Source organism: Lynx canadensis, chromosome D3 (assembly GCF_007474595.2).
Source record: "Lynx canadensis isolate LIC74 chromosome D3, mLynCan4.pri.v2, whole genome shotgun sequence".
Classification (NCBI taxonomy): Eukaryota; Metazoa; Chordata; class Mammalia; order Carnivora; family Felidae; genus Lynx; species Lynx canadensis.
The window spans coordinates 65,902,548-65,922,803 of NC_044314.2; the positions used below are offsets into that span (position 1 = coordinate 65,902,548).

The 20,256-nt window shown below is 45.6% G+C and overlaps 2 protein-coding genes across 2 annotated transcripts in view; one reads left to right on the top strand and one right to left on the bottom strand.

Moving 5' to 3' along the window:
• UFD1 (ubiquitin recognition factor in ER associated degradation 1) overlaps positions 1–7,730 on the bottom strand; it is a 26,131-nt gene extending 18,401 nt beyond the window's left edge. Inside the window, exons 1-4 of the mRNA XM_030292414.2 lie at positions 7,606–7,730; positions 4,241–4,373; positions 3,830–3,862; positions 177–298 (exon numbers count right to left, since the gene is read on the bottom strand). Coding sequence (XP_030148274.1) covers positions 177–298; positions 3,830–3,862; positions 4,241–4,373; positions 7,606–7,608 — 291 coding nt within the window. The 5' untranslated portion in view covers positions 7,609–7,730. The remainder of the gene's footprint in view (positions 1–176; positions 299–3,829; positions 3,863–4,240; positions 4,374–7,605) is intronic.
• Positions 7,731–8,238: 508 nt separating this feature from the next.
• The window catches only part of CDC45 (cell division cycle 45), a 33,352-nt gene continuing 21,334 nt past the window's right edge, over positions 8,239–20,256 (top strand). The window contains exons 1-7 of the mRNA XM_030292413.1: positions 8,239–8,543; positions 8,671–8,730; positions 9,498–9,590; positions 11,028–11,165; positions 12,128–12,274; positions 18,273–18,328; positions 19,943–19,991. Of these exons, the coding sequence (XP_030148273.1) occupies positions 8,493–8,543; positions 8,671–8,730; positions 9,498–9,590; positions 11,028–11,165; positions 12,128–12,274; positions 18,273–18,328; positions 19,943–19,991 (594 nt within the window). The 5' untranslated portion in view covers positions 8,239–8,492. The remainder of the gene's footprint in view (positions 8,544–8,670; positions 8,731–9,497; positions 9,591–11,027; positions 11,166–12,127; positions 12,275–18,272; positions 18,329–19,942; positions 19,992–20,256) is intronic.

Consider the following 20,256-nt stretch of genomic DNA (forward strand, 5'->3'; position numbering starts at 1 on the left):
GTCTACTGTCAAAGAAAGGTCACCCCCCAGCATGCAGAACCTTGTTCCGAAACCCTTCTCTATTAGCCATGTCATTGTTCCAGGGGCGAGGCTCTCCCACGTGCTGGGGGCCTCCCTACTTCAAAGCCCCAACTTGAGACTCTCAGACTCTCAGAGACTGGCACAGTCCCACTCACCCAGTGTGGGAGGTAGCAGATGCCCTCGTCGGCCACAAACTCCAGCACACCACAGTGCGTCATGCGGTCTGAGTTCTTGTTGGTCAGTTTGAACAGCATGGGGTAGGTAATGTTGAGTCGGCCTGAAGAGGAGAGAGAGGCTGAGGCAGAGCTTCGGTGAGGGAGTTCTATTCTCTGAATGCGCTCCTCTGAAAATCAGCCTCCCTGGGTGCTCCCCAGAGCAGGCACTCAAACCCACAAGGTGCTTAGGCCCCTGGGTGCCTACCCACCCAGTAGACCCCATGCTCCCCTGACATATCACTTGGCCCAGAGCTCAGGAATGTTTGGTGACCCAGGTACACAGTACCGGCTCACACTTGAAGTTTTCTGAAACCCCAATTTTAAAAAGTGATACGTTAACTCATTTATTTATAAATAATTTCATTGCCACCCATGTGCTGGACAAAATCCATGCCTGCAAGGGTTTCTAGTTAGAAGGGTGGAAAAGAGCCTAAATGTCCATCAACTGATGAATGGATAAACAAATTGTGGTTTATATACACAATGGAGTACTACGTGGCAATGAGAAAGAATGAAATATGGCCCTTTGTAGCAATGTGGATGGAACTGGAAGCTAAGTGAAATAAGCCATACAGAGAAGCATCATACAGAGAAAGACAGATACTATATGTTTTCACTCTTATGTGGATCCTGAGAAACTTAACAGAAACCCATGGGGGAGGGAAAGGGAAAAAAAAAAACAGAGGTTAGAGTGGGAGAGAGCCAAAGCATAAGAGACTCTTAAAAACTGAGAACAGGGGCGCCTGGGTGGCTCAGTCAGTTAAGCGTCGGACTTCAGCTCAGGTCACGATCTCGCGGTCCGTGACTTCGAGCCCCGCGTCGGGCTCTGGGCTGATGGCTCAGAGCCTGGAGCCTGCTTCCGATTCTGTGTCTCCCTCTCTCTCTGCCCCTCCCCTGTTCATGCTCTGTCTCTCTCTGTCTCAAAAATAAATAAAACGTTAAAAAAAAAAAATTAAAAAAAGAAAAAACTGAGAATAAACTGAGGGTTGATGGGGGGTGGGAGGGAGGGGAGGTTAGGTGATGGGTATTAAAGAGGGCATCTTTTGGGATGAGCACTGGGTGTTGTATGGAAACCAGTTTGACAATAAATTTCACATATTAAAAAAAAAAAAAAAAGAAGGGTGGAAAAGAAATAAACACGTACACCTAGATGTTGCAGTGCTCTGTGAGAGTCATGGGCAGGCCAGCCAGGGGGGCAATGCCAGAGAGGAAGCAGCCTGAACAAAGGCATGAAACCCAGCCAGTTTGGGAATGGCTGGCAATTGGGTGAGGCTGGGGCACCAGGACAGGGTGTGAATGTGGTCAGGAGGAGAAGGGATGGGCCAGACACTATGCAGGGTGGAAGCATTCAGCAATGTGGCTCTCTGCAAGGTCACCACACAGTCTGTCCGTCCCCTCACTCTAGTGGTCCCAAATTGAAGCCCCATGGATGGCCAAAGGCAGGCAACAGGACCACTGGCAGGCTGACTCAGGAGTGTAGGAGGTGCAGGCAATGTGAAGCAGGAGAACCCAAGAGTCGGGGACCTAGCGGAGGGCTCTGCAACAGACTGATGCAGTGACAAGCAACACTGTTTGCCATGTGCCAGGCTCTTGCTTACTCTTCCCAGAACAGTGAGGTAGGGACAATCATTACCCTTTTCATCTATGGGGAACTAACATGCCCAGTCAGCAAGAAGCCCAGGATCACACAGCCCAGGAGTGACCATGCTGGGATTCAACCCAGGCTACTGGCCCAGGTTGATCTGGCTTAACCGCTAAAGCCCACTTTGGCCTGTCGGTTTAAACATGGCAACAAAAGTTCCATTCAGCACCAGGAGGTATGGCAGACTCTGCCTAGGATTCTGGTGATGCAGATCAAGTAAGAAGCTTGGGCAGGAAGCCACAGATGAGGGAGAAGAGCCTTCAGAAGTGGCAGCAGTGGGTGTGGGTACCCCCCCACCCGCCCCACCCCCCGCCAGTCACCAAGGGTGCCTTGGATGCTGGAGTACAATGGCCAAGGGCCCAGAGGCCAGGCCCTCTGTCCCCAGCACCTCTCAGCTGTGGAGTTGTGAAGCAGAACCATGGTCAGTCAGGGTGAAGTAGATCAGGCTGTAGCCAAGGATCCAAGATTCTTGTCGTTGGAGGAAACCCCTGTGTTCCTCAGTCTAGTAGTTTTCAAAGTGCATTTCCTGATTTAGAGAAGTGCCTTGAGGCTCTGAGCCCTCTGCACTCCCTCACCTCCTCCAAATTGAGTAGTGACACTTTTATAAATTAAGACTCCCTGTAAGATTTCATTTAGACAAAATTTCTTCCAAGACTTAAAAGATCTGAACACTGATCTAAACTCTACTGTCCCAATCCAAGTCACTTCTTAGACACTTGTACCAAAGGTCACTCCTGGCACTCAGATCCTGGGTCAGCTCAAATAGAAGGGCAGACTCTCTGGGGGGCCCTTGTTCCCTCCTCTATGATGACAGCCTGAGGGCTATGAAGTCCAGGGTGCTCTATCTACCCACTGGCTAAGCAAATGCCAGAATTCAAGGCCTCTACTGTGTGTGGCCACTGCCACTGCTGGCATTGGTTAAGCGATGCTGGCTAAAGGCCACCTCCTGTTTTCTGACTGGTGTCACATGGGCTTGGGCTGTTTATACACACGCCACAGGGCACCATCTAGAGGAGGCACTCCTGCCACATAGCAGCTCTGATGGACAGGTGCCATGTGTCCCTGTTTAAAGATGAGAACACTGAAGTTCAGAGGCCAAGTCACTAGTCTATAGCCAGGCCAGGCTGCACCCCTTCTCTACAGTGCTGTCCCACATGTAGCAGATACCAAGTGTGGACCTGTGCTTTGGTGACCTCCACTGTCCTCCCTTGGATGGGAGGAATTCACACCAGAAACACCACTGAATCTCAAAAAGCAGTGACTGTGCCTGTAGTCAGGGGCATGAGGTGTCTCTATGGGTTGTTCTCAGGGGATGAGAGGCTGAGGAAAGAGGAAGTGTGGCCACTCTCACAACCCTTGGGACTTTCTGGCTCCTGCTATAAGAGACAGAACCTGATGAGAGGGGCAGGTTCTGGGGCAGAAGATAATGCGCTGTTGATGCAGTGGGGCAGACAGGGCTAGAAATTTGGGCCTGGAACTAAAGAAACATGTTTGGGGAGGAGGTGAAAAGCCTATGTACAGCATTCTCTTGGGAGCTGGCAGCCTCCTTTAGGGAAAAACCTAGTGAACCCAGCCAACAGAGTCAGCTGCCTCTGCAGGGTGAAAAGCACTGTGTTCAAACTTTCCTTGTCCTGATGGGATCTGGATAAAGTGTGTGTGTGTGGAGGTGGGGGGGTCGGTGTCAGGAGAGTAGAGAGCCTCCTTCATAGGGGAGAAATCTAGAGCTGAGTACTCACTGGCCCCCAACTGGACAGCTGGCCGCCATTGGCCATCACCTCACCAGGCATCCGTGGGCCCAGCAGTCCAGCCCAGTATGCAACCTCCAGGGACACTTCCCATCCAGACACAATGAAGGTTGCCTACGTCTGGACATACTGAAGAACATATGCCCAAGTTTCTGATGTCCATACTTAAATGACCTCAGTCCCCAGGTCATGGAGAAAATACTTACTGAGTTGATCGAGGGCTGAGGGCGGCATAATTACTGTGGAAAGAACATTTAAGAAACATTAAGAAAGTAAAAATTAAAAAGGCAGCACAAAGCCAAAATTTAGTTGCTGTCATATCTTTAAAACGTACTACACGATACTTGTAAAGTAGCCAGAATTTCATAATGATCTTTGATAAGGAATTTTACTTGCTGTAATTTATTGCGGGAACCAGATAGCTATTAGCCATAAATCTAATCATTATTAGAACTCTCCCTCCCACCCCAGGCCCCCCTTAGGAAGTCTGGGGCAAGCAAGACTCTCACTGTAACTAGCTTCCGGTTACACATGCAAAACAAGGGCTCCTGAAGACTGCAAGCACTGTAGGCTGAGGGCAGGAAAGGTTACTATTCAAAATAAAAACGAGCACATACTCTTCCCTCCTTTCTCCACATCTGACCTGTCATTAGGCCCTGCGAGCATGGACACGGAGAAGCAGCGGTACTGCGTGGAGAAGCGGTTCTGGAAGACCCGGGGAATCGGGTGGTCAAACATGTTGAAGGAGAACTACAAGGAAGGAAAGAGATACTGGAGTTAGAACAGAACAAAGGTACATCTCTTCACGTCAAAAGCCCAAACAGGTCAGGGTAGTTGATGCTGCTGCACGTGTATAAAGGGCAAGATGCACGGCAATCCTGATGGACCAGAGCAGTCTGCCTGAAGCACTTCCCGGTGGCACAGTGAATCTCAAATCTGTTTCTACACATTCTGCCATGCCCAGTATCATCCCTCCAATCTAGAGTCTACTGCTTTCTTACTAAATCTTACTAAAATATATGATTGGCCACGTCAAGCCTGTCATTAACTTCTTTCAGTCTCCCATGCCTCCGCTCCCCAAGGATCCAGGCCAGATCTCACATACACCTCAGGGACTGGCTACTGACAGCCCTTACAATCTCCTATACCGGCCACACCTGGTTTCTCCAACAGAAACACTTGCCCTCTTCTTGTTAATTTAAAGAAATCTATCTATCTGAGTGCCTGAGTAAGCAAGGGGTAGAGAGCGAGAGAGAGAGAGAGAGAGACAGACAGACAGACAGACAGAATCCCCCAAGGTACAGAGAGAGAGAGGGAGAGAGTGCAGATCCTGGAGCGGGGCTTGAGCTCACCCAATGTGGGCTCGAACTCACAAACCGTGAGATCATGCATGACCTGAACCGAAGTCAGAAGCTGAACCGACTGAGCCACCTAGATGCCTCCGCCAAAACATCTATTGAGTGCCCACTATCTGCCAGGCTCTGAGCTAAGCACTAGCAAAACACTCTAATGATGTTTGCTCACTAACAAAACAGGTACAACATCTGCCCCTGGAGGAGCTGACATTCAAGACAAGGGAATCAAGTAAGAGAAAATGTTTCCACGTCTGATACTGATAAATGCTCTAAGGACAAGACGGGGTAAGGGAAAGAGCTCCTGAGAATGCTATTTTAAATGGGTGGTCAGGAAGGGACTCTGCAAAGACTTGAGTGCCAGGAGGGAGCCAGGTAAAAAACAGGGAATGGCATTCCAGACAACAGGAAGAGCAGGCACCTAGCATTTGCACCCCGTCCCTTTCCCCTGGCTTCCATGACCATCCTTTCCTGGTTCCAGGAACCTTCCCTGCTTTGCCCAGGGTTTGGACTGATGCCCCTCCAATGTGCTCTCATGGTGTTATGCCATGGTAGTCCCTCCTGCTAATAAGTAGAGCCAAGATATTGTGCCACCAAAGTTAATATCCCAGCTCTTAACTTGTGGACTATGGTGAGGCTTAGAAAACATTTTACACAGCAATTTGGAGTCTTCTCAAAGTATTGCAATTGCCATGACGTCCCCCCAACCAAATATAAAATTGCACTATAGGGCATAAACCCAAAAGAATTGAAGGCAGAGTCTTGAAAAGATATTTGTATGATGTTCACATGCTCATAGCGACATTATTCATAATAGCTAAGGGATAGAAACAATCCAAGTGTCCATCAACAGATGAATGGATAAACAAAATGTAGTACACCCATATAATAGAATATTATTCAGCCTTTAAAAGGGAGAAAACTTTATCACATACTACAACGTGGATGAACCTTGAGGACTTTATGCTCAAGAGAAATAAGCCAGTCACAAAAAGACAAATGTTATATGATTTCACTTATAGGAGGTCTCTAGAGCCATCAAATTCATAGAGACAAGAATTAAAATGTTGGTTGCCAGGGGGTAAGTGAGGGGAAATGGGGGGAATTGTTGTTTAATAGGTAGAGTTTCAGTTTTGCAAGATGAAAAACTTCTGGAGATCTAATACACGACAATGCGAATATACTTAACACTACAGAATCTATGCTTTAAAACAGTTAAGATGGTAAATTTATGTGGTTTTTACAAGTTTTAAAAAATATTTCACAATAGACAAATATTTCTTGACTTGATTCCAAATATACATCAAGTAGAGACAAAGCCTGATTAGGTAGTTTACTAGCAATTCCAAAATCAAAATTAGCAAGATGAATCTGCAGTCTTCTTAAAATGCAAACACAGCAAGTTACTGCTTAAAATCTCAAATGGCTCTTCAATCCCTGGGGCTTTAGCACAGTAGTTTTCAAACCTTTGTCTCTCCTTCCTTTAAGCAGAACTCTGTTCAACAAAGTCTTGGCCAGAAGCATAGCAAATGTGAAGGTAGAGCAGTGGAGTGGGGCTTCCCTGAGGCTTTCACTACACCACCCCATCCAAGGCATTTTTTCTCTTTGCTTTTGTTCCTCATTAAGTCAGAAAATCCCCACGAAGTATTTAACACCCTTAACAATCTGCCTTCAATCCACCCATGAACCTGACCTTCTGCCCCTCTCTGCTGCTCCCTACCCCAAGTCCTACTTTCCTTCATAATCCCAATGTCTAGTATACTGCCTAGACCTATCAGGTATTCAGGGTCTTTAACTGGATGAGGATGAACTTGAGAATGGAAACATGATTCAACAGTGAAATACTTGGGACAAAACCTAGTAGTCATTATTTTTGTTAAAATAAGCAAATGACACTGAGGCAATGCTGTACAACGGTAATGAGACTCAGCATTGCATCCAGACAGACTTGGCCTCAAATTTCCACTACCCGCTTCTTTGACTACCAGTAAACTACCTACTTCTTTAAACCCTGTTTTTTTTCATGGTTAAAATCATACTAATCGTCCTTGTCTCCAAGGGCATAGTAGGGATTAAATGGGATAAGGTGTAATAAGGGACTGTGGGCGTTGAAAGAAGTGTAAGAGAAAAAGCGCCAGCAACAATTAGCTACTACTGTTGTTATCCACTGAATCACTTAAATAGCCGAAGGCATCATTACAACCCAGCCAAGACCAAGAGGTACTGCGCTTGAGGAACTGGCTCAAGGGCTGAGTGTTCCGGACCACCGGAATGGTTCCCAAGCTTTCTCCCTAGGGGGGGCTGACTCTGCTGCTCACGCCCAACCTTTCAATTAATTTGGTGGAATGGAAACCTGTCACCTGTATAGCACTTATGAGACCCGTGAGTGGACACAAACGTAGAAGAGTTTTCACCCTGAAGGAGTTCAAGTCCAACTGAGAGGAAATTCGAACCATGCCCAGGACTACCGGAGATAAGCTGAGGCCGATCGTGGTCAAGGGTCCGGCACTCGCCCGGCGGGGGTGACTCGGCATCTCCGTGGCCGTTTCTGTCCGCCCCGCCGGGCCCGGCCTCGGCCCCTGGCTCCAGGCCCCAGCCCCAGCTCCCAGACCCTGACAGGCCACACTCACCATGGTGGACACCTCTGCCTGGCAGATGCCGCTTCACCCAGAGAACGTTAGGATGGGAGCCCGCCGACCCTCTCAGCTCACAGCCGCCGAAGCCGCCGCCGCCGCTTCCGCTCCGACGCCCTGGGAGGCTCACCGGAAGTGCAGGACCCGGGACCCGGGGGTAGGTACGGAGGACAGCGGTCGGCTACAAAAGAGAAAAGGCCAGGCAATGGCTCTAGGGCCTAAAATTTCACTGGGATATTTACTAAAATACTATTTCATAATTTTTTGTTCACTCTAGGGTAATTTGTGTAATTTTTTAAAATTACATTTTTATAGTACTCCCCTCTAGACCAATTTAGTGGGGCCCATTCTCCTTATCTACTACACTACCCAGAATGCACGTAGACCTTCCAGCCTTTGCGTCAGCCATCGAGGAAGCTGGCGGAAGTAAGCTACACATTTGCCTTCGAACTATGCCGAGAGTTTACCGAAATCGTAAACTGACGACTTCGTTCAATGTGTAAGTGAATTGAATTTATGGCGTGATTTCCTTTTCCTGGAGGGCCCAGTGGGAGGCAATAGGCTTCTCTTCCCAAACTAAAGATGTCCACCAAACGTCGGATTTGTGGGTAAAAGGTAGTCAGAACTGAAGTGGGCAACATTGTTTGCGTCTTGCTTGTGGATGACGCTCCTTTAGGAGCGGGCCTAACATTTCCAGCCCGGTTGGCGGAGCGCTAGGCCCGCCTCCAATATGGCCCAATCGGGAAGAGGGAAAAGCTGAGAACTAAGTAGGTATTGGTTGGCTTCTGGGCTAATCGGAAGAGTCCCTGTTTGGCGGGAGTCTTGACCGCCGCCGGAGCTCTTGGAGCCTCAGCGCTAGCTCTGGGTGTCCGGCCGCCGTGGCCATGTTTGTGTCCGATTTCCGCAAGGAGTTCTACGAGGTGGTTCAAAACCAGGTGACCCTTTTTCTTACATCTCGTGGCCTTGTGGGGGGGGGGGGGATCCGGGGGAGCGGCCCTGGGAGGGCACGAGGGGCCCGCGTTCTGTTCTCTGCGTTCAACTGGCCCTCTCTTTTCCTGACAGAGGGTCCTTCTCTTTGTGGCCTCGGACGTGGACGCTCTGTGCGCTTGCAAGATTCTTCAGGTGAGCCTTGCGTACTTTGGGAGGGAAGGGCCAGGGCCAAAGGGTGAGGGAGCAGGCGGGGCCCCGGGAAGAGTTTGGGAGTGCAGGATGGGCTGGGAGTCGGCGCAGGAGGTGAGGCGCGCATAGGGAACCGCTCTTCTCCCCACCCGCCAGGAGAGAGTGCAGGCTAGGGTAAGGTGCTGGAGCAACTGAAATCTGGGGAGAGGGACTTTTAGAGGTCGCCTCTCTGGCAAGAGTATTGGGTGGGTTAGAGAAGGATGCGGCAAAAGGCAGTTAGTATTTTTGCAATAACCTGGCTGAAAAATGGTTGCATTGGAGAGACCGTTAGACCTGGAGTGGCTTCTCAAATGTGGGGTTTCAGAGGAGTCTGTGACAACTGAGGGCACAGTGGTGTCATAAGCAATATAGGAAATACAGGATTCTTTTCTCTATTAGGGAAGATCATTGGTTCGGTTTTGAATATGGTGCAATTTTTACATGACCTTTGATCAGGCTGTTGGGTCAGGAACTACTTCTCCGAAGACCTAGAAATAAAATAAGCCTCCCCCACCCTCGATGTTTTCCTTTGGTGATTTTCAAAAATTCATTAAAGTTCACAGAATGATATGGTCAGCACTCATATTTCTATCACCTAGTTTCTTCCATTAACATTTTACTAAACTTATCACAGGTCATTCGTTTCTCAACCTTATTTTTTTTTTAAGTGCATTTCAAAATAAATTGCAGATGTCCTAAATATGATAACTTTTGGAAATGATCTCTCTCAGGCTCTGTTCCAGTGTGATCACGTGCAGTATACGCTGGTTCCGGTTTCTGGGTGGCAAGAACTTGAAACTGCATTTCTTGAGCATAAAGAACAGGTATGATAGAAGCATTTTAGAGTTATTAGTCTTTTTTTTTTATTCAGTTGCAATTTAACACTAGCATTCTTTCTAGGTCCTCAATAGGTTGCTTGTATGTTTAAGTATCAACTACATTAGCCAATATGGAAGGAAAAAATGAGATATATGCAGAGTGACTTACTCTCAAGTCGTAGAGACAGAATTGATAACCAAAAAAGATAGTGAATGTGGACACCGTCTAACTTTGAATTTGTGTTGCAGACATTTCATTGTAAGGTGCTTAGAGTTTAGCAGTTTGATTTTGATATGGCCTAGTTAAAATTATGTTAGATAAGGTGGCTATTTTACATTATCTTTCCAAGGGAAAGTATCCCAGTTCCAACTGGTAATCCAGGAACATATCTTCTCCCTTTGCAATTTAAACAGTAGAGGCCAGGACTCTTACCACCTCTGCATGCGGTTGTGCTGAGAGATGGGACATTTTAGATCCCACTGGATGGGACTGGAGTAGGGAAGAGGGTCTCTGGAGTCTGTGGCAACATTTAGGACTGTCCAGAGATAATCCTTGCCTGGAGTTCCTGTCATCACGGAAGGAGCTACCTGTACCAACCTGATATTTATAAGCAAAAGGTTCTCTATAGAGATAGGATATAGTAAGACTTAAAATGATATTTAGATGCTTATTAAGCATGGGGTGCCCGAGACTTGTTACAAATTTAAACCTGTACGACACTGTCAGTACAGAGAGGCAGCACAGTAGAGTGACTGAGATCTTCAAAGGCCCATTTATTTACTTATTAAAAAAATTTTTTTAATGCTTATTTGTTTTTCAGAGAGACAGAGCATGAGCAGGGGAGGGCAGAGAGAGGGAGACACAGAATCCGAAGTAGGCTCCAGGCTCTGAGCTGTCAGCACAGAGCCTGACACGGGGCTCAAACTCACCAACAGTGAGGTCATGACCTGAGCCGAAGTCACCTAGATGCCCCATATTATTATTATTTTTTAATGTCTATTTTTGAGAGAGAGAGAAAGCGTGAGTCGGGGAGGGGCAGAGAGAGAGACATAGAAGTCAAATGCTTAACTGACTGAGCCACCCAGGTACCCCTGCAGAGGCCCATTTATGCATTTGAAGTCTTGTTCTGCTCCTCATCAACTTCTTGACCCTGTGCATGAGACTGAGTCATGCTGAACCTCCATGTGCTCCTTGGTGAAGCAGAGACAGCCACAGGGCTGCCCATGGGGCCTATCTCAAGGTGTCATCATGGAAATGAAATGGCATATGTAGTATATTAAAGCACTTCACACAGGCCAGCTGTGTAAAGCCCCTTGCCATCAGGGCCTCACTGGTGTCAGGGGCTTGATATGTCTCAGCAGAAGGACTCAGAGACCTAATATGCTGAAGGTAAAGGATCTACTCAAGGCACTTACTTCCCAATGTCTCTCTCTTTTTTTCAGTTCCATTATTTTATTCTCATAAACTGTGGAGCTAATGTAGACCTATTGGATATCCTTCAGCCTGATGAAGATGCCATATTTTTTGTGTGTGACACCCACAGGCCAGTTAATGTCGTGAATGTCTATAATGACACCCAGGTAACTAAGCCTTTGGGGCCCATGTCTTCCCCAAGTTCTATCCTTTGTCTGTACCTTTTATGCCATGGGCAACATCGCACCTGATGTTCTAAGCAAGGCATGTATCCACCTCTCCTACAAGAGTTAGACCAGCCTGAGGGCAAGAATCTGGTCTTGCTTATCTGTGGTGAGAAACATAGCACCTAAGTAAGTCTTGGAGGCGCTCAGAATGCATTTTGGAATTCACTTAACCTAGAAAGTGTAGGGACCAGAACCCTGCACTGAGCCTGCCCTGGGAGCTGAGGCCCAGCCTGGTGTCATTGAATACTAGGGGATCTAGAGGCGTTAGCCCTACAAGTGGGGCTAGGGCCTGCCCTGCCCATCCAAAGGGTAGTGTGAGGACCAACAAGACAATAGTGTAAGAGACCACTGTTAGCCTAACATGGCCATGCTGTGCTTCCTCTTTGAACCCCCAGCAGCAAACATGGAGCCTGGCACAGGACAGCCACCTAACCATTCTCTGAGTTGATCCCACCCATGTTATCAAAGTGTTGGCCCTGATGTTCTCATGTGAAGGACCACTCTAAGTGAAGTCAGCCTGGAACTGCTTTTAGAGACAGCAGTTTTACTCCCTTAGGGGTCGCACACCTCCCTGTCTTCTCTCAGAGTCCAAGTTGTGGGGTGTTCATTTTGTTTGCTTGGAGTGTGGCATGAGAGGGAGTCTTTTCCCCAGACTTACATGACTGGGTAGTTTTTTAATTTTTGGAATTTTTGCATATCGCGTGGTGCAACTCCAATGCCTCTGAGAGGAAATGAAAGCAAGAAAATGTTTGAGAAGTCTGAAATTCTCAAGTGGCTCTTTGTACAGAAACCTTAATGAGTCAGCTCATTGGGAAATAAGATTCTGTAAGAGAAAACATGTAATGGAGAGTTTTCTGTCAATGAGGGAAGAGAGCCTTGATTGCTTTTTGTTTTAATCTTAGATCAAACTACTCATTAAACAAGATGATGATCTCGAAGTTCCTGCCTATGATGATATCTTCAGGGATGAAGAAGAAGGTGAAGAGCATTCAGGAAATGAAAGTGACAATGGGTCAGAGCCTTCTGTGAAGCGCACACGGTTAGAAGAGGTGGGTTTTGGCCTCACCACAGTCTTGAGTAACGTCGTTCCCAGAGGTCAGAGCTCAGGCTGGAGCCTTCGGGGTCCAGGGGTGGCTGGGATTCAGCAGGCACCGGTATTGACCCTGGACTCTGCTATCCCCTGGCTGCATGGCTTCAGGCGGGCTACCGAACTTCTCTGAGCTTTGGCATCCTTGTCTGTACAGTAGAATTTCATCAGATGAAATGAAACTTAGGATAGCTCAGCTCTTTGCTGAGCAATACAGAAAGTGGCACCTGGGTGGCTCAGTCAGTTAAACATCCAACTCTTGATTTCAGCTCAGGTCGTGGGGTTGCAATTTGTGGGTTCAAGCCCCGTGTTGGGCTCTGCGCTGACAGTACAGAGCCTGCTTGGGATTCTCTCTCCCTCTCTCTACCCTTCCCCTGCTCATATGCTCGCTCATGCTCTCTCTCTCTCACTCTCTCTCTCTCTCTCTCTCTCTCTCTCTCCCTCAAAGTAAATAAACATTAAAAAAAAAAGGCAGCAATACAGAGAAACGATAAATAGCATAAACATCCTCTCCCTTCCCCACTCCCCTCCGGATTCTCTGCAGTCATCATGAAGGAACGACATGGATCTATGGCCCTCAGCCAGGCTCAGTCTCCAGTGGTGATTCCAGGGGAAGCATCTTGTGTGCAAAGATTAGAGTTGTTTGAGCCTCGTGAGTCTTGGGTCTGAGATGCTTACCCGATCTGGGGCCTGGCCAACAGAAGTGGCCTGCCCAACACTGGTGGCTTCTGCTACATGGAAAATTAAAGGTGGGAGGTGGTTGTTCCTCTAATAGGGCCATGTTTTATTCTAGTGTTCAGTGTTGTGGAAGAAGCTGATGCCCTCTGATTCCCAGTCCTGGGTGTCCATGCTGAAATTTGCCTCTGGAATGTTTCATCCTTGGCCTGACATTTCCCAATAAGGTGCTTTAGCAGAGCTCTTTTGAGCCATTTTGGGGACATTCAGTACACTCTGTCCATCTGAGGGGTGTGTCCTGGGAGTGTTTTCTCCTTACCTTCCCTGCCTTTGAGCCATCCTTTCTCTAGAGTTTTGGGTAGTCTGATCAGAGACCTCAGATACATTCTTAGATTCTCTTTCATCTTGTCTAGCTCTTTATCTGTTCCACTCTCTGGCCAACATCTGGTCTTTATCTTCTAATCTTTGATTTCTAACAGCTCTTTTTTTGTTATCTAAAGCTCCTTTTTGTTGTAGCATTCTTTTAACTATTAACGAACTGCTTTTCATCAGGCTCCAAATATCAGTATCTGGGGGATTTTCTTTGGAAACATTCACGTTCTGCAGATAAGAGTCTTAGAATTCTCCATCCTGACTAATATATTTCAGCACCTACTCTGTGCCAGGTGTCAGTAAGGCCCTGGTGTCTCTGGGAGAGAACAAATTCCTGTCTTCACAAAGCTTCTTTTCCAGTGGGGGAGGCATCAGGAATGAGCACAGGTCAAGGATGGTTTCAGGTGGAGAGCTGTGTCATATCAGGAAAAATAAAGCAAGGTAAGGGGCTGGACAGGGAATGGGCTGCTTTTATGAAGGTGGCTATGGACACTTGACCTGAATGAGGAAGGAAAGAACCAAGAATATCCCTAGAAGGTACATCCAGTGCAGTGTCCCCAGACACGAGGGCTCTGAGGGAAGAACAGGCAAGCTAGAACTGACGGGAGGGTTTGTCAGTAAAGAGAATGTCGTTGGTCTTGATGAGATGTCAGAACATGTCAGAGCCTCCATTGACATGTTTAATGCATCCATTTAGAATCTGAGTTTGTGAATGCTTTCTATGATATTCACATGCATAATTATGCATGTGTAACATGCATAATTTCCCACCGACTTTTTATTTTAAAAAAATTTTTGATGTATACAACAGTTGAAAGGATGGTACAATGAATGCCCATATACCTTTCATATAGATTCAGCAATTTTGCACATTTGTCACATTTTGCCACATTTGCCTTCTTTTATATATATATATGTATATATATGTGTATTTTTTTCTTTTGCTTAATCATTTGAGAATAAGTTGCAGGGGGACCTAAGTTGCTTGGTCATTTAAACATCTGACTTTTGATTTCAGCTCAAGTCATGATCTTGCAGGTTGTTGGTTCAAGCCCTCATTGGGCTCTGTGCTGACAATGTGGAGTCTGCTTGGAATTCTGTCTCTTTCCTTCTCTCTCTGTCCCCCACCGCCCCCAGGCACATGCATTCTCTCTCTCAAAATAAATAAGCTTTATCTACTTTTTAAAGTGTTTATTTATTTATTTTTAGAGAGAGAGAGAGCGAGCATGCATGTATGCGAGCAGGGGAGGGGCAGAAAAAGAGGGAGAAAGAGAATCCAAAGCAGGCTGCACACTGTCAGCAAAGAACCCAATGAGGGGCTCGATTCCACAAACTGTGAGATCATGAGCTTAGCTGAAATCAAGAGTTGGATGTTTAACTGACTGAGCCACCCAGATGCCCCTAAATAAATAGACTTTAAAACGCATCTTCAGGGCACCTGGGTGGCTCAGTCGGTTAAGCGTCTGACTTCCGCTCAGGTCATGAACTCGCGGTTTGTTAGTTCGAGCCCTGCATCTGGCTCTGTGCTGACAGCTTGGAGCCTGCTTCGGATTCTGTGTCTCCCTCTCTCTCTCTGCCCCTCCCCTGCTCATGCTCTGTCTCTCAAAAATAAATAAATGTTAAAAAACAAAAAAACGCATCTTCTAAGATCATTCTCCTCTATAAATGCAATACCATTATTGTATGTAAGCAATTAACGGTGTCCTCTAATATTCAACCCATATTCAAATTTCACTTGTTCCCCAGAATAGATTTTGCAGCTGCTTTTGTTTCTGAAGTGTCATCCAACCAGGGCTGGCACATTTGCGTTTAGCTATTTCTCTCTTTTTTTTTTTTTTTTTTTTTTTTTTTTTTTTTTTTTTTTTTTTTTTTTAATAAAGTGGTATCTACACCCAACATGGGGCTGGAACTTATGACCCTGAGATCAAGAGTCACACGCTTCTCTGACTGAGCCAGCCAGACACCCCTCTTAATTGTCTTTTCACCTAGACCAGGACCCCACTCTTTTTGTTTTTTCTTTTTTTTTTTTTTTCTGTTTTGTTTTGAATGACATTGGAGGCCAATCCAGTTGTCTAGTATTTATCACTTGTTTGTGGAATACTTTTACTTGCTCCTCTATCCTTGTGTTTTCTGTAATCCAAGTTTAGGGCTACATATTTGATTTTGGTAAGTTAGCCCTCTGAGACTACCTCAACGGTAATTAAATCTTCATGATTTGTAAATATACGTGGATTCAAGATATATTCTCAGAAATTTTTTTTTTTAAAAAAACTTTTTTTTTTTTTTTAACGTTTATTTATTTATTTTTGAGACAGAGAGAGACACAGCATGAACGGGGTAGGGTCAGCGAGAGGGAGACACAGAATCTGAAACAGGCTCCGGGCTCTGAGCTGTCAGCACAGGGGCCCGATGCGGCGCTCGAACTCACGGACCGCGAGATCGTGACCTGAGCCGAAGTCGGCGCTCAACCGACTGAGCCACCCAGGCGCCCCAGAAATATTTTTATTAATAAGAGTGTACACTCAGAGATTTAGAGGCAACAGGCTATAAATATGGAAACGTTACCTTCCTTTACTTCCCTTACTCTTCTCTGTTTATGTGAGTTTCTTATTTATATTCTCTGTGTACATTTAGATCCACCTCATACAATGGTATAAATTTTGCTTCAACAATCAAACATGATTCTATTCTAAAACTCAAGAGGATAAGGAAAGCCTATTGTATTTACCCGTTCTTCCTTCCATCCTGATGTTCCAAGGTTTTTTCTTTTGTCATTTTCTATTTACAGAAAGTCCTTTAACTTTTTTTAGAGGCACTCTGCTGGCAGTAAATTCTCTTAGTATTCCTTTTCCTGAGAATTTCTTGACTTTTCCCTTCATTCCTGAAAGATATTTTCACAGGGTATGGGATTTGGGGTTAACAGCTGTTTTTGGTCAGTGCTTGAAAATGTTATGCTACTTCTGGCCCCTGTGGTTTCTAGTGAGAAGTCTGCTGGCATTCATACTGTTTTATCCTATACATAAGATGTCATTTTTCTCTTGCTTTTTTTGAGATTTAAAAAAAAAATGGGGGCTCTAATATTCAGAAGTTTAATTACGATGTGTCTTGGTGTGGATTTCTTTGGGTTTAACCTATTGGGATTCAGTCAGCTTCTTGAATCTGTAGGTTTATATCTCTTGCCAGATTTTGAGCTATATTTCTTTGTTTTCAGGCATTATTTATTCCAGGGTGTTTTCACCCTTTTTTTTTCCCTCTCCTTCCAGGGCACCAATGACAGGAAAGTTAGGTCTTTTGTTGTAGGTTCACATGTTACTGTTTGTTTGTTTGTTTGTTTGTTTGTTTTTCCAGTCCATTTACCCCTCTATTAGTCAGACTGGATATTTTCTATCATCGTATCTGCTGGTTCTTTCCTCTGTTCCTCCATTTTGCTCTTGAGCCCCTCTACTGAATTTCTATTTCAGTTATTGTAATTTTCAGTTTTAAATTTCATTTTGGTTCTTCTTCATTTTTCTACTTATTTACTAAAGCTTCCTATTTTTTTCTTTTGTTTCAACTGTGTTTTTAATTACTCATTGAAGCATTTTTGTGATGGCTGCTTTAAAAATTTTTGTCAGATAATTCTCACATCTTTGTCATTGCATTATCATTTATGGATTTCCTGTTTTGGTGTTCAATTTGAGATTTTCCTGGCTCTTGGTGTGATGAGTGCTTTTCAAATGAAACCTGGACATTTTTATATTATGTTTTGAGACTCTGGATCTTAATTAAGCCTTCTGTGTTACCTGCTTTCTCTGACATCATTCTGGCAAAGGAGCAGGTGGGCAGCATGTCTCTTTATAGCCAGGTGGAGATAGAAGTAAAGATTCTCCACTTAACCTCCATTAACCACCAAGAGGAGTGGCTCCTTGTTACCACTGGGCAAGAAAGGTCTAGGCTCACTACTTGGCCTCCTCTGATACCACCCCAGTGAGCATGTTGGGAGATGTTACAAGTGAAAGGTGGAAGTGTTACAGGTGGGAGGTATTCACCAGGGTGGGAGTCTAGGCTTCTACTTCGTCTTTGCCAAGTGGATAGGGGTGGGGCCACAGTTTTTGGTCGTGGTGGCTGGATTAGACCAATTATTGTCTAAAAGTTTTTTGTCTTTCAAGGCTGCTCTTCAGGATCCTTTGGCTTTTGTTGAGGATTTTTTTTCTCTGTGCCTGTTGGGGTTTCCAGGTTGCTGGCTTCTTCAGCTCCAAGTCTAGGATCTATAAGCAAAACAAAACAAAACAAAACAAAAACCCAGTGGCTGGTATGTGGAAGGATATTGGTAACATTAGTGCTTAGTGATCTGGCGGGGAAGCCAGTATGAAGTAGCTATGCACTTCTGGATCACACAGTGATGGGGGATGATGGAAGGCTGGAGTGGACAGACGGAGCACATGGACAGAGTGTAGCCTGAGCAGGCACTGGGGAAGCATCTGCTTCTGTCCACCATATGGTGTCTGTAGTGCCAGTGGACTAGAGAGGTGTCAATCATCCCCCACTTCAGTTCTTCTCTTCTCTAGGACCAGGCTGAGCTCAGGACATGGGAATGAATGACCCATGTTTTCCCTCAGGGGTCCATGCCCAGTGGCTTCTGCCTGATCGGAACCTTCTCGGGCTACAGGGGTACATTCCTGGCTTATTTGCTCAACTTTTTTTTTAATGCTTATTTTGAAGGAGAGAGAGATAGCACATGAGCAGGGGAGGGGCCGAGAGAGGGGGACACAGAATCCGAAGCAGTCTCCAGGCTCTGACTACAGAGCCTGATGTGGAGCTCGAACTCACAAGTTCTAAGAACATGACCTGAGCTAGAGTCAGATGCTTAACCAACTGAGCCACCCAGCCTCCCCTATTTGCTCAACCTTTTGTTCTCTTTGTCCCTGCATCAGGAGATAGTGGCACAAACCATGAAGAGGAGGCAGCGAAGAGAGTGGGAGGCTCGGAGGTGAGTGTGTACTTCAAGCAGCACCCTGTGCCATGGAGTCTGCAATCCCTCTGGGATACCTATGTTTTCCATGGCGACTGGATACTTTCTTTTTTTTTTTTTTTTTTTTTTTTTTTCATTTGAGGACAATACATTTAGAGAGAGAGAAAGAGATTGAGAGTGCATGCGACCAGGGGAGGGGCAGAGAGAGGGAGAATTCCAAGCAGGCTCTGTGCTGTCATTGCAGAGCCTGGCGCAGGGCTCAATCTCATGAATCGTGAGATTATGACCTGAGCCAAAATCAAGAGTTGGATGCTTAACCAACTGAGCCACCCAGGCACCCCCAATTCAGTTAGTTTAGAGTCTCTGGGCTGGTGGCTCCAGGAGTGAGCATGTGTTCCCTGTGTCGGAGAAGAGCTCTGGATCCCCTCTGTATCATGCTGTGGTCTTACAAGTGGCAGGACTGGGCCCAGAGGTCTTCTGCTCTCTGTTAGGGATAACAGCCCCTTGTCTTTTATTTTTGTTGTTTTTCCAGATATAGTTTTATTTGTAAGTTCTTCCTAAATGAGATAGATGCTAATTGTATAAAAGTTTTCATAGAAAATGTGAATGAGAAGAAAACTGAATTATCTATAATTCCTCTTCATATTGCAAATTAAAAAATTGAAGTGCTCCAGGGGCACCTGGGTGGCTCAGTCGGTAAGCATCTGACTTCAGCTCAGGTCATGATCTCACTGTTCATTTGTTCGAGCCCCACTTTAGGCTCTGTGCTGACAGCTCAGAGTCTGGAACCTGCTTCGAATTCTGTGCCTCCCTCTGTCTCTGCCCTTCCTCCACTCATGCGCTGATTCTCTCTCTCTTAAAAGTAAATAAATATTAAAAAAAATTGAAGCACTCTAAAATAAAAAAATGGAAAGATTATTGTAGCTTGAGGTGACCGTGCCACAGTGCCGTTGAGTTGAGTATTCGTTACTTGATCCAGTCCCTGAAAGTCTCTGCTGTTCCAGCTGAGGGCGTTGTACTTGGCTACTCCCTCATGAAAGGACAATGAAAATATATTTTGGGAAGTGCAATGAAAAGGAAAGTGAATATAATCCATATTCAATGATTGGAAGAGATTCTGGCTTTGAATCAATCTTCCTGGGGTATCCATACTTGTGTATTTTTTATGTGATCATAACACGCACCTAATTTTGCATTGTTTTTACTTAATCTAACCATTTTTGATAGTTCCAACACTTTTATGACTTGCATTATACTTATATGGCCAATCTCCTTTTCAAACTGGAGGTTACTTCTGGTATTTTGCCATGACAAATAAGGCTGCAATGAACAATTGTGTTTGTGCACATAGTGTTGTCTTGCTTGTTCCTTTGAATTGTTGTCTTAGGATAAAAGTGGGATTCTAAGATTATTCTATGCCATTTTACTTCTTTCATTGCCACAAGCCTTTTATGTCAATATTGCTCCCTTTCCTGCATTGCACATGTGCACTCTGAAACAGTCCATAAGCGAATACAAAGAGTACTGTGACTTAATGTGTTTCTTTGATTACTGTCAAGTTTTAGCATTTTCCAAATGTTTGTCTTCCTTGTACTGCTTCCTGTTGAAGAACTGCATTTTATGTCATTACAGAAGAGACATCCTCTTTGACTATGAACAGTATGAATATCATGGGACGTCGGTATGTACGAATAGGTGTACTTCACCATAAAGTTCTGACTCAAGGGTCAGTGACCTAAAACATGAGGAGAAATGAGCATATGTTTTAGAACCACAAAAGCCTGGGGTGCCTGAGTAGCTCAGGTGGTTAGATGTCCAACTTCGATCCAGATCATGATCTCACGGTCCATGAGTTTGAGCCCCGCATTGGGCTCTCTGCTGACAGCTCGGAGCCTGGAGCCTGTTTCAGATTCTGTGTCTCACTCGCTCTCTGCCCCTCCCCCGTT